The sequence below is a fragment of the Fundulus heteroclitus genome, chromosome 21, assembly GCF_011125445.2.
Source record: "Fundulus heteroclitus isolate FHET01 chromosome 21, MU-UCD_Fhet_4.1, whole genome shotgun sequence".
Lineage (NCBI taxonomy): Eukaryota > Metazoa > Chordata > Actinopteri > Cyprinodontiformes > Fundulidae > Fundulus > Fundulus heteroclitus.
Genome location: NC_046381.1, coordinates 8,146,412 through 8,160,263, shown reverse-complemented (window position 1 = coordinate 8,160,263; position 13,852 = coordinate 8,146,412). Strand labels below are relative to the sequence as shown.

The following is a 13,852-nucleotide window of genomic DNA, read 5'->3' as shown; positions in this document are numbered from 1 at the left end:
TAAGTGACTGAGTAACTGCAGATTTGCCACATTTAAGATGGCGGACGCTCTGACGCATCGCAGCATAGGCAGATCCCGCCCAATGACGCGTCTACTCTTATATTATGTCTATGGACTTGATTACTTGACTCGGGTGTATTGAAGCAGAGACACCGTATAAAAGTTGCTGGACACCGGCCCTCAAAGACCGGAATTGAAGATCTCTGGTAATCATCGGAAGGATGCTTAATTAACAGTTGTCTAGCACAGAGGTCTCCAAAGATCTTCACACTGCAAAAAGGGAACTAAAAGTAAGAAAAAATTTCTTGAAATGAATGTATTTGTTCTTGATTTGAGCAGGCAAGTTCAAATCTGCCAATGGAATGTGATTTCTGCACTTAAATTAGGACCACCTAATTTTATATTAGGTGCCGTACATCCAATTATCTTATTTTCTTTAGCGTCAAAATGATCATTCCATTAGCAATAATTTGACTTCCGTGCTCAAATCAAAGACAAATGCAAAATTTTACTTGCTTTAAGTTCCCTTTTTGCAGTGCAGGAGCCACTGACCTGCATATTTTAAGGCTTCTACACACTTGACATAAATAAATTGACGATTAACAGGCCTCTGCAACCCCTGATTGCTGCTCAAAATGTAATGGAGTCATTTGATTTAGATCTGCTGGAGCAGACATCTAAAACTGCACAAGGGGTCCTGATGACCAGGGTTGAAGACTCCTGATCTAGCAGACAGAATGCGTTTATTTTTTTAATCAACTAAGCCATAATCATCAAAATTAACAGAAATAAACGCTTTAAATATACCACACTGTGTGTAATGAGTCGAGTTTCACCCTTTGAGCGGAGTTAGGTAAACTTTTCAATGATCCTAAGTTTAAACTAGCAGGTAGGAGCCGCTAGGTGGCGGTATGAAGCAACCTCGTGGCCTCTGCCGAGGAGAAGCAAAGCGGCGGCGCTCCAGCTCGCGCCTAGCCCAGCCCCCCCGCGCGCTAGACCGGCCTGCCTCGGCTCAACGGGAGAGGTAAGCGCGGCAGTTGCTGCTGAGGCTCCTGTTCTCCCTGCTTGGATTTTACCGACGCTGGGACACACGGACGCTGTCCGGTCAGCTTTTTTTTTTTTAAAGAGGGGAGACTTATTTTGGGATGTTCCTTCCTTAACGCAGTCGCCTCGTGTTTTTCTTTGTAGTTTTTAACCACAGCGGTGTCGGTTAACGTTGGAGGAAAGGAGGAAAAAAATCGTTCAGTCACCTATTAGCCGACGGTGGCTAACTGCAACTAGCTTCCCGAGGACGAACGCATCGTTCCGAGTTAATCTCCGCTGACTCGTTCGGCGTAAGCCGCTTGTTCATTGCTGTTTATCTCCAACTCGGTGAGCAAAAGTGGATGCTTTTAGTCGCCGCCCATGACTGCCGGGAGTGGGGCGGCGGTTTTCTTCCAAGCGGGCTGCACGGAAGGATTGATCTTCGGCTAGCCTCGGCGGCGGAGCTTCGCGCTGCTCCGGGGATGTCGGTGGCGGCGGTAGCAGCACAAGCTAACGTCGGTTGCTCCGTGTGAAGGAGGAAGGGGGGGTGAGAGAGAGTGTGCGGGGAAGTGAGGCAACACTTCGGCTCATATGAGGGGGGGCTTCGTTGCCCTCATGTTGGTTTAAATCCCGGAGTTGATGCCGCTGGGAAGAACCTGGCAATCATTAAACAGATCCGGACTGGGGATATATATACATATATATCAGAAACGCATCGGAGGGATTGTTTTTGCACATCCAAAGTGGATTTCGGCCTCATATTCTGGCTCATCGGGGGACACTTCTGACACCTACTACTGCAAGATTCCCTCTCCCAGTCGCCGACCTCCGCCCCCCCGTCCTGCTGCACCCTCTAATGCGGAGATTTTAGCAGCACCGGCCACCAAATCCCCCCCTCTCCCCACCCCATCCCTCCCCTCCCACGGCGGCCGGACATGCTGAAGTGTATCCCCCTGTGGCGATGCAATCGCCACGTCGAGACCGTGGACAAGCGCCACTGCAACCTGCAGACGGTCCCCGATGAGATCTTCCGCTACAGCCGCAGCCTGGAGGAGCTTCTCCTCGACGCCAACCAACTCAAAGAGCTGCCGAAGGTCTGTATGCATGGGTGTCCACGCAGATCCACGCAGCACCGCCTCGGGCTTGTGTCACGGCGTGGGTTTTGTTCACCTGTTTTTAAAGCAGAGGGCACTCTGCAGGTGAGCCGAGCGGTGACAGCACCCCGGCTGAGTCACGTGATCGTTTGCTTCCTCAGATCAGGTGTCTTGTTTTTTTTTTGTTTGTTTTTTTTTGCTGACCATTTTGCCCTCTACGTGTTTCCGTGTGGAGGATTTCTGCTCTGGTTGAGTCTGCCCTGCCTTGTAGCAGCACTGACATACCTTGAACCTTATCACAACCACCGACTAAATAGTATTTTTATTCAAAATTTAGTTAAAAAAAGCACAAAGTAGCACACAACTGTACAGTGAAATAGTACGTTTTTAATCATACTTGTATTTACATATATTTAAACTGATAAACGCTTTAAAAATATATTTATATTACACATGGATTTGATAACCATAGTTTAGATCATGGGTGTCCAAAATTTGCTAAATGATTTGGCCCCATCTGCACCGCTTTTTTTAATTAGGGAAAACTCATTAACAAGTTAAAAATTTATTTTAATTGAAAATATTAGGTATAACACAAATTATTTGTGTTTTAATAACTACACTTCTTATGTTATCTTTAATTTCACAGCAAATGGGACCACAACTATCCAATGATTTAAATGTTGACCCTTGCGCACCAAACTGTTTTATTTCATTGATTAAAATTGGTTTAATACCGCAAGTGCTTTCAATGAAAGACTGACCCGAATCGTGTTCTTATTGTTGCGAATCGACAAAGTAATAATGATTTTTTTCAAATCTTGATGACCAAATTGTAACTTGACAAATGTGCAAAAAAAAGCTTTGGAGCCATTTGCATATCCTCTGTCATAAATTAGTCATTATCTGACTAATTAAAATGATTCAAGCAGATATTTTGTGGAGCAGGTAAAAAAAAATCACTACAGAATGTTTTAGTTTGTTTATTTTTATATATACAAATGGCCCTCCTGTACTTCTGACTTGACTATTTAGGCCCACATGAGGGAAAGTTTGGACACCTTGGTTTGGATCAAAGCATTTTCGCATTGGTGGCCTAGTCAAAGTTCAGACCCAAACCCAGTTGAGAAACAGGAACACGTTCATTGAGTTCCACAGATGCTTTCCTCCCACTCCTCCTGAGATTGGGACATAATGAAAGCATGGGCAGACATTTCAGTTTCTAGATTATTAAAGCTGGTATAAACGTAACCCTAAAACACCTGAAGGGTTCTAGCAGTAAAAGGGGTTCTGCAAACCAGCGGCTTGGCTGGAGGCGTATAAATGCAAGTCAGACTTTTGGTATTTTTATTTGTCCATTTGTATTGAACTATGCCATAAAATTCTTCAAATGTGAAAAAGTTTAAAGGATATTTTTGCTTTTGCACAAGGGGTCAGTTCAGAGGTCAGCAACCATTCAAGAAAAGGATAGCTTGTTTAATTTTATAATGAAATACTACATTTATTTTTTTCTATTATTTTATTAGGATAAGGACAAGGAGTCTTGAGAATAACAAGACAGTTAAAACCTTTTGTATACTGAAGTAGCCAACACTAAGTAATAAAAGGTGTCATTATCAACAGGATGCCATAAAATGATTTAAAGACATAAAAGAATAAAAATAACCCCCTTTGGTTTTATTCTCATAGAAGTTACTAGCAGAAACAGAAGGATGAAGTGTTGAAAGTAGCTTTTTTGTTGGTCGTTGCTTTTAGAAATGTTGCTGAAATCTAGATGTTAACTAAAGCTTAACGCGTTAGGAATATTATTGAATAATATTGAATTTGACCGGAACAGCCGGTGCACATGGTGCCTCGGTGGGAACGCCTCTCAGCTGGGTCGGGCTCTGTGTTGTGAGGCGTTCACCGCGCACACTGATACCATCTGAAATGTGTTACATCTGGATTCTCGTAGCTCTACAGGCTTTTTTGGAGCGAAAACGCTTGTTTTTATTTAGTTCAGAGCGTTGTTAATGTTCACCTCCGGGACAATGCGCCGGCTGTGTTCTGGTTCTGGCACGGAGGCTGAATGATCAGGCTGGCCAGTCCCTCACGTCTCAAAGCTTTGAGCTGAAAGGGACAAGTGGCACATTTTCTAATGAAGATGGTTAACACTAAGGTCAGCGGACACTGAATGAAACGTTGGCAATAGACTCCATTCTGGAGTGCCTTTTTAAAAGAGAGTTTCTCCTCTTTATGTTTGAGCGGCAGAAGACATTTATTACCGTTAATTCCTCTATTTTTGCATGTTTGGTCTGAGCAGAGGTCTGCAACCTGCGGCTCTTTGGACCATACTAAACGCCTCTTGATAATTTTGGCTGAAAAACATTGAGAACAAACTAATGTGTCTAGATATAGATATATCAAATGCAGGTTTTAGGTTTTTTTTTTGTTTCTTTCCTAGACTAATTGTATTGAATCCCAACTACACAATGACAAAAAGTACCAGTAATTGTTTTAGATTAAGTTTTCTTGTCATTAAGATGGAAATTGTTCTTTTTTTTTTCCCCATAGAAGAAAAAAATATTCATCCAGTTCTTGCAAATGTTTTTTTTTTTCTTTTCTTAAATCTTAAGATAGAAAAAAAGGTAACTATTTTAAAATGACAACAAATGTTCTATAGTATATACTTATCAGCAATTATGGAAAAAAAAATCTACGGTTAATGTTTGCGTCTCTAAGTGAGTTTTATTTAGTTAGACTGGGGCAAAAATGGCTCTTTGGATTGTAAAGGTTGCAGCACCCTAGCCTAGAGTCAGTCACCTGTAAACACTTTATTTTTGTTCTTTATTTAACGAAGGTTGTCGTTTTCTTTGTTAAAGAAAATATATTTATCCGCTTGTTTTCATACTAGATCATGCGCAGAGGCCAAATTTGGCCCCAGAGACGGTTCTAGGTGTCTAGCAGAGCTGGTCCGCCGGCATGCGGCACACGCACAACTAATATTATAAATCCCAGAATGCTCTGCTGGTGCGTTGGCGTGTCATTTGGGCCCCACAAGTCCTCTCGTTTGTTGACATTCGTTAGCAAACCTCATGCCACCCCCAGTCACATCGGGACACCCCTGTCAAAAAATGGACAAAGGAAAGGTGGAAACCTGAAGCTTTCTGGGCAGGCGAGAAGCTGGAGATCTGGTTACACGGGTAGACGGCAGAATTACTGAGCCAATGTAGCTGTAACCCAAAAAAATCTAACTTTGAACCTTTTTTTTTCAATCAATGAAGGTTGAGCCATAATTTGGTTCAGGTCTTTAAATTGTTGCCTGCTTTTGTGCTTGAGTTTGCTCTGCTTTAGATTATCAGGCAGCCACTCAGATGGTTGTTGCTTCTTATGATCTAATGAGTTTCCTGTGGACTCATGGGAAAAAGTATAGATTTTCTAATATAGTTTTACTTTCTATCCCTTTAGACTTTTATATAATATGCATTAAGGTTGTCAGTGTAATAATATCCCATTGTGAATTGGTACTAAGAAAATGCATTATTCAAAGATACACATTTGCTTCAAAAATCAGTATAAACTGACCCATTTCACAATCCTCCCTGCAGCCGCTCAGTTAAGAAGTTAAAAGTTGTCGAGTACGGCTAGAAAAACATAAGCTGCCATTTTTCTGTCAACACAGAAGCAAGGCAGACGAAACAAAAGGGTGAACGATACCGCATGCTAAGCTAACGCTAAGAGCTAACGCCAGAGAAACGTATAGCGTTCAGTAAAGCTCCTGGATCTGCAACAGTGAAGCAGTGAACCCAGCAGAAGACAAACGCTAATGCTAAATGTTTAAATACAAGCTAAATCGTACAGAGTATAGTATGCGCCAGATCTGTGTTAGTTTTGAAACACAATTTATTTCATTATAAAACAATTCTTTGTCAATTTGCTGGTTTGTTCGTCAGCAAATTGGCAGCACAGTTGCTCACTAAAGACGAGCAATTATCATAAAATAATGGCATTACTGAATTGCGAAGAATCTTTTCTATTGTTTTGCCACCGCAGTAAAAAAGTTAAATTTATTATATTTCTCTAATCAGGGGCTGAATTATCCCTACATATTGGTTTTGCCCTAATAACAAAGGAAGTTAAGGTTATGTTATATTTAACCATATTTTCTGCTCTTGAAATGAACAGAAAGAATTATGTTCCTTTTTAAAAGATATTGATGTAGCGTCAAAAACGTAGAGTATTTTTGTTATTGCTGGTATTAAGTTTGAAATTTAAGTTTCCTGGCAACCCTTGTATGTATCCAACCATGCTTTTAATTCAGTAATTTATTTATTTATCCATCCATAACCCACCTGTCCGCCCATCAGTTTCTCCATCATGTACCCGTTCATGTGATTGTATTGCAGCACTTTGGGTGTTCAAGGGGAATTTGATTAAAGTAGTTTACAGGTCTGGAGGAGTATAGAAAGATTTGTTTTTATAGCTTTAATTTTCTGTCCCATTGTCAACACATTGCATTCCTTTAGCTTGTTCATCCATCCGTTTGTTTTCCCACGCATCCATGTTGTTTTTCTGTCCATCCATCCATTCATTCATTCATTCATCCATCATGCATTCATCTGTTTGCTCCGTAGAATCTGTTCTTAGTATTTAGATAGACTGAAGTACATGATGTGTAGATACCGGATGAGTCAAACGGAGGTCGCTCTTAATAAGCTCTGGCTTCTTCCCGCTCCTCCTCGAACCGAATGTCAGTGTTATTACATCTTAGGTTGTTATTATTCTTGTTGTTGGTTCTTGTTTCTGCCGACATGTCGTTTAACAAAGATTTCATTCAGTCATCGTAAACTCTTGTCTTTTTTTTACAAGTTCCATATTTTAACCATGTATAGAATCATCTGTATGTTTTACATGGTCTAAAATGGACTTGGATGGAGGAAATCTGATATTTCCTATGTAGTTTGGACAAGCAAAATGTATAGAGACTCTGTTTAATACATGGAAATGATCTGTGCTTAATACCCGACCTGCCAATCGTCTATAATGTTCTTTATTTCTTGGGCTCTAAGGGCGAACAAACGCTCCAGCACAGACGACTCTCTCCTCTCAGAGAGAGCGCCGTCTCTCTGAGAGGAGCTTGTTTTGAGCAGGAGACGTTAACTCCCAGTGACGGGCTGTCTTGCGTGGTTGCGGTGAATGTGTAGGGTGCAGACACAAAGCGTATGGCTCCTCTCCCGTCCTCTGGAGTGAGAGGGGGCTTCAGCGAGGGGTCAGGCCCCCCCCCGCGGAGTTTAGGGCACGAGTGCTGACTGTACAATGAGCGGCATTACCGTCACTAGCTCCCAACAAAGCGCCCGGGTGGCTCTACACATTCGCGTGGGCCTTCTCTGTCACTACGCATTCCAGTCAGGGCCGAGCCCAGACCAGACCCCGGGTATTTCTGGATGCCAGCCCCACATCCTTCTTTTGTTCATCAGCTCATCTTACAAGTGGACTAACTAGCGTTTAGTCCGGTCTGTTGGCCCGCCGCCGCTCTCCGTCGACCATATGTGGTGGACGGGCCGTAATCGGCTCAGAGGGGACACCTGCAAACCGTCACCGGCCTGGGACAGATTCCCTTGTAAACGGACTGGTGCTAGTTTCCACCTGAGGGACGGGTTTGTGTTGTCACCCCCTGCTTTGACAACTCAACTCAACTCAAACTTTATTTATAAAGCACATTTAAAACAACCGGGGTTGACCAATGTGCTGTACAGATAAAAGATAAAAACTGAATGCTAAAATACATAAACACAATGCAAAAAGAAAAATTGAATGCAGATAAAAATATAATAGGATAAATGTTTCAATTTAAATAAAATATTAAAATAAATTATAAAAGGCCAGAGCTGGTGACTCTTTTTACATGCATACGTTTAAAGGCCACAGTGGTCCAAGGTAGCCCTGTGGTTCTGTGGCTAGCTTGTGATGGCGAGGGTTTAACACGGTGAACAGATGGAGATTTAACCGTCCTGATCGTTTCTTAGGTTGGCCCTGACTCCCCCCCCGCGCTGCGCCGCTTACTGACCTTAGATAACGCACTTTAAAATAACGCCTCCTTCTCGTGCAGCCGTAAAATACGACTTTGCTCTCATCAACCAGGTTTAGGGCGTGTTTTAGGACGCTGGCCAGCAAGGTATTCCCTTAAAGATCAGAACTGCGTCGCTGCTAATGTTTCGTCACAGCCATTTATTTATTTTAGTCCTCAGCGGATGATAAAAATCCCCGTCAGTCCCTACACTCATTTACCTTTGTTATGACTTTGTATGTGAAACTCTTTGGAGTGTGGGAGTTAGTCAAGGACACAGTGAAATATTTGTTGTTGACTCATAAATAACCAGCAGTTGATTCAGTGTCACTCAACGTGTCGGCTTTGTGGCCGGTAGGGAACAATTAGCGTCTTATCAAGCTTAGCTTTTGTCTTAAAGGTAACCGTCGTCCTAAACTGAACTAAACGCTTTATTCACACAGATTGAGGTGGTTTTTGTAAAAACAAAAATGTGATCCTAATTATTGGATGGTTTGAGTTTTTGCAGTTTAAAAATTAAGTGTTATCAGATCGGATATATAAAGTATATATACTACTACGGAGAAATAATTGATTGGTAATTATAACAAAAGCAACCATTGTTGCTACTGCTGTAGGCCAATGAGAAGTAGGGACTTTATGAACATGGATTTTTACCACATTGTTTTTACACACTTGAACTGAACAATAAACAAAACACAATAGTTCTCTTACGATCCGCTTACATTGCAATGAAGTGGAAAGCTTCACTTTTCTTTTGTTTTTAAAATAAGCAGTGAATTGTAGTTTTCTTATTTATAATCTTGTTAGTTTTCAACTGGAAAGATTGCCAGAAAACACAAATTAAGTCTTTGGTTTAGGTTCAAGTTAGGGCTGCAGATAATGGTTTTTCCAGTTATCAAGTTATATATCGATGGGCAAAGTTTGCAGCTATTGCATCCTTTTATGTTTTTTTATTTTTTATCAGGTTTTAGAAGACTTTGACGACAATCCTGTCACCTGCCCTTCTTGTCCTGAGCTTTCAGTAACCGTTTTTCTCCTGCAGTGCTCCAGACTTATTTTGGCTGCTTTTATAAACCAGTCCTACCGTGTAGATCACGTTGAGCAGAGGGAAATTATCTTTTTAGCCTTTCCAAAGTCCCATGACGGGTTACAAAGAGGTCTATTCAACAGCTTGATTCACCCCTCCATCCCCCACATCCAGTGTATCCAGTGTCTCAGCTCTTCATGTTTCCTGTGTACTCCACTCCTGCATGATTCAGGGCTTGATATATGCTCCTTTTTTTATATATATATATATATATATATATATATATATTTTTGCTGCTTTTCATTAGTTTCAACCTAACTATATTCTTGTTGCGGGAACCTGGTGGACTGCAGGTGCAGCAGCCCGCAGCCAAATTCACCGGCTTCGACGTGGCCCCTACCTGCTCCCAGCTTTTCTTGTTGATCAGGGAGCAGGTCCGTGTTGGGTGTGTCCACATGCGGCTTCGCGGAACAGGTTTTGTGCGTTTACCCAGTATCGCTGCCTCCGAAACAAACATTGCTTTATTTTCTCACTCGTTCGCTAGAACCAGGGGTGTCATAACGAAGAGGCTTGCACAGGGTGACATAATTTTGCAGCGTGCCGTGTTGTAATGGCGTGTTTCGTTCCTGATAAATAGGAAGGATGACTCTGCAGCCTTTGTAATCCTGAGCTGTCAGCGCTGCCGTGTGCGTGTTCTGCTGCCAGATCTGTGACTAAAGGGCAGATTAGGGCTTCACCCGGCTGTAAAAACACCCCCCATCACCACGGTCCTGACCTCTGCCTACGTGCCAGCGCGCTCCAGCGTACGCTTCCTCAGGGATCTCCTTTGTATGGCTCCTTTTTTTTTCCTTTTTTTTTTACGTATAAATGGACTGATTAACATCAGAGCACTTTCTTTCTTTCTTCATTTAGTCTCTTGTGTAGTTTCAGCAATGGGTCAGGAAAGGCATGCTGAACATGTCTATTGTTTGCCCAAGCTTTGTTACGTCTGTTGTTTTTACCGTCTTAACTGAAATATGGCTGACGGCAGCCTGGGTCAGTAGTGGTTGTCGCTATAATTCATCATCAGGAGTTTTTTTTGGTGCTTTTAATCTAGAACGAACACTGTGTCCTCCAGTGTGCAGCGCTTTCTCCGGCGACTATCTGAACTAGGCTAATGCCTGAGATACGTGCCGCACCTGTCTTTGCCCCCTCTGCAGTAAAAGCCACATAACTTATCTTTGTCCTCCTTTTTTTTTATCTTCTAGTAAAACATTCTGGAACTGAAAAAAAAAACTACACGTGACCAAGCTGTAAGATTGTCGCAGAAAACACTTTCTGTGTCACCGTTCTTGTTCCGATTGTGGGGAAAAGGAAAGTTTAGGTGAGCATACTGGAAACGGGGGAAAAAAAAGGGGAAGGCGAGTCGGGACCGAAAGCAGTGCGAGAGATCTGCTTCTTTTTTTTTTGATGCCAGAGCACATTCAGCAGGTTTCTTTGTCTGAACCGATGACCAGCTGGTCTCACATCCTGCCAGCCCCCTCCTCCCCGAAACAAAAGGGGGACAGACACCAACGATGGGAGGTGTATATGCGAAAAAAGGAGACTTAGGAGTAGCCAAGTGGTTGGAGGGAGGTATCGCCTTCTATCCTGGAGATAGGTTTCCAGTGCAAACATGGTCCAGGGCTCATCCAAAGGACAGGAAGTGATCTGGGTCATTTTTTTTTTTTGTTTAGTGTTCTGTTGCAGTCATCCGTCTGTTAATGCTGGAGCTTGACCCGACGACCGATGTCTGTTTTCCACCTGACGCATGCAGTGTCAGCTGTAAAGGAGGGCAGGCCAGTGCAGATGTAACGACACATCCCCCTTTGGTTTATGCACAGATCTATTTACTTTAGAATATTAAGAGTTTCTATAAAGGCTGGACGATAATTCAATAACAATATATATCGATCGATAGACGTGTGGTTCAATATAAAAAACAGGTGTCAATAAAAAGTTCAATAAAAGAACAGTGCATTCTAGCCCACCGTGTAGGTTAATACTACAGTCATTGCATCCTCCCAACCAATCACAAACCCAGGAAAGCTCCATCTGCATTCAGACAGTTCACAGAGCACTTTATCTTTTTTAACACTTACAGTTTTTGTAAAAAATAAAGAGTTGAATAAAGGGTTGTGTATTAATCCATTTATTTGAAATTAGGTCATTAAGCAATAGCATAAAATGGTCAGGGCTGCACTTAAAATGTATATTTAGAATTTTTTTGATAATTATCAATATCGATCAAGATGATTTCTATTTTATTGGTATGTTTTTTTTCTGTATCATCCAGCCCTAGTTTCTATAAGCGCAGCATCTGGTCGACCCGTTAATGCTGTAAGGCTCAGCTAGAGACGTTCAGCTCGCTCCGGTCCCTTCTTAATGCCGCTGCTCTGCATGGCAGCATCCGCGTTCAAGTGTGGTTGTAAAAATTGCAGAACCTTAACCCATCCAGTCGTTCAAATGAAAAGCTTCGCTGCTTTTCGTGTTTTAACTTCTCTATGCATGTCCCCGTGACTCTACAGGTAACCAGGGGATATAAGCCAGTGCTTCAGCCAGTGTCCGAAATCAACTTCCTGTTTTGCCGGTAGATGTAAATATCAACCGGCCAGGCATATTTTTTTTTTTTATTGGCCAAAATATTAAAATGTGACTCCTGCTGAATATCTCCACATAATCCGGCTACATAATTAGCTTGAGTTAAACGCTATGACGTAGTTGGTGTAGTTCTCGCGTCACATGTGCGTGTTTATGTACGTTTGTCGTCAAACGAGCTGACAGCAGAGTAACATAAAGAAGCATCCACCCAAGCGATGACTGAAAAACTCGATTTATTTGGTACAAACATTTGCTCGCCATGTGGCAGCTAGCCCTCTGAAATTTACTCACCACACAAAAAAGAGTATTAATTTCGAAAACTAGCTTCAGCACATTAGCATAGAGTTGGCTTTCTTTGTCCTCAACTTATTCCAGTTCCTCGTTATCCAATTTAGTTGCTACTACAAATAAAGGTGTGGGGAATATCGAGCATTAAAGGCTTCAGCACTTTTCACGTTATCAGGAATAACCTTACAATTTACACAAGGACCAGAATCAGGTTTTCACTTTTAACCTTAACTAAAAACTCTTGAGTTTCAGTATCCACCGTATTTATACCAAGGTTTAAACCAAAAAAAAAAATGCTTGTCCAGCTCTGCTTGTCTATAAAGCGGCGAAGCCACACAGATTTTCACTAGTGTAAAAAAAAAAAACATTCATTATTACAATTATGGCGTAAATGTGTCTTTACTTTACTAATTACTTAGATTCATAGAAATAAGCAAACAAGAAGCACAAAGGCTCATTACAGTTAGAAGTTTTTATTGTGCAGAATAAACATTTTGCCATTCTGCTTTTTTGAAGAGTTACACTCTAAATAACATCTGTTTAGTTCATCTGGTGCTCTGTTTGGGTAGAGCCGCCGAACAGAAAGCTCAAATCTATCTTCTTAATTGTTGGTTTATAACGGTGTTACCTTAACAAGAGTGATAGCGGGGGCTCCTTTAGTCTTCAACACCATGGCTGTCCTTGTATATTTTGACTAGAGTTACTTCCAAGGACTTCTATTTATCTTTTTTGTGTGTATAAGATTTCTGCCTGCTGACCAGCAGTGTGCAGCAGCAGATGGGGGGTGGGATGAAACTGGAGAAAACTCTCATTAAAAAGGACTTTTTAAAACACTGGAAAGATATGATGGACTTTTCTGTTTGACAGTTTTGAAACTTTGATGTAAGTTTCTACTAGAAAAAATTGTCCCAGAGTTTGGAAAGCTTATGGTTTCAGTCGATCGATAATGACGATAGGTTGAATTTTTTCGCTTTTTACTGACCCGTTTAGTCTCTTCCTCATGCACTCTGGCCTGAGACTCAACCCTCAAAGGTAAACACAGAAGGCAAAGCTGTGGTGAATAATTGATTGCTGGTTTGGCAGTGGCAGCTGTTTGCAGTAAGGTTGTGTTTGTGGCTGCTGGAGTGCTGTGATAGTGTCGGAGATCTATCTGCTACCGTTGAGCACATCTTCCACTGGATGATTATTTCTCCTTTTGTGCCTCAGCATCTTTTGTTTTTTAGTTGTATTCATCAGAAATGTTTTTGTGTTTTGAATCACGTCACTGGAAACCAAAGAGTCTTTTTCTTATCACGGAACGCACCACATAGTGGCGACGACACTCATTCATGAGGATGATGTTGTTGCTGGGTGAATTCAAAGTTGGCTATTTTTAGCATCAGTTAGGCGTTTAATAATGAATTAAGATGAATCAAGAAAATTGTAAGGAGCTATTTGAAGGAAAACTGCCTTTTCTGCATGTCCTATTTGTCGTTGATTCAAGCTATGAGAAGGCGAGAGAGAGAGCAAGACTTTCAGTAGACAACAGGAAGGCTGAATGCACCAAATTTCCCGTTTGGCGAGTACATTGCAGAGGGCTAGCATATGGTGAGTAAATGTTTGAAAAACACAATTTATTTGGTACAGTCATCGTTTGGGTGGACGCTTCTTTATGTTCCTCTGCTGTCAGCTCGTTTGACAACAAACGTACATAAACATGCGCACATGTGACACCAGAACGACCGCAACTACGTCATGTCCGTTTGCTAACAA

The 13,852-nt window shown here is 41.7% G+C and overlaps 1 protein-coding gene across 21 annotated transcripts in view; it reads left to right on the top strand.

The window, feature by feature from the left end:
* Window positions 1-976: 976 nt before the first annotated feature.
* The window catches only part of scrib (scribble planar cell polarity protein), a 95,765-nt gene continuing 82,889 nt past the window's right edge, over window positions 977-13,852 (top strand). For 5 of the 21 annotated variants that reach the window (XM_036124819.1, XM_036124829.1, XM_036124817.1 and 2 more), the window contains exon 1: window positions 979-2,117. In XM_036124819.1, the coding sequence (XP_035980712.1) occupies window positions 1,959-2,117 (159 nt within the window). In that variant the 5' untranslated portion in view covers window positions 979-1,958. Of the gene's footprint in view, window positions 2,118-13,852 lie in introns of all 21 variants that reach the window. The other 16 variants (XM_036124830.1, XM_036124831.1, XM_036124825.1 and 13 more) reach the window with 7 other exon arrangements.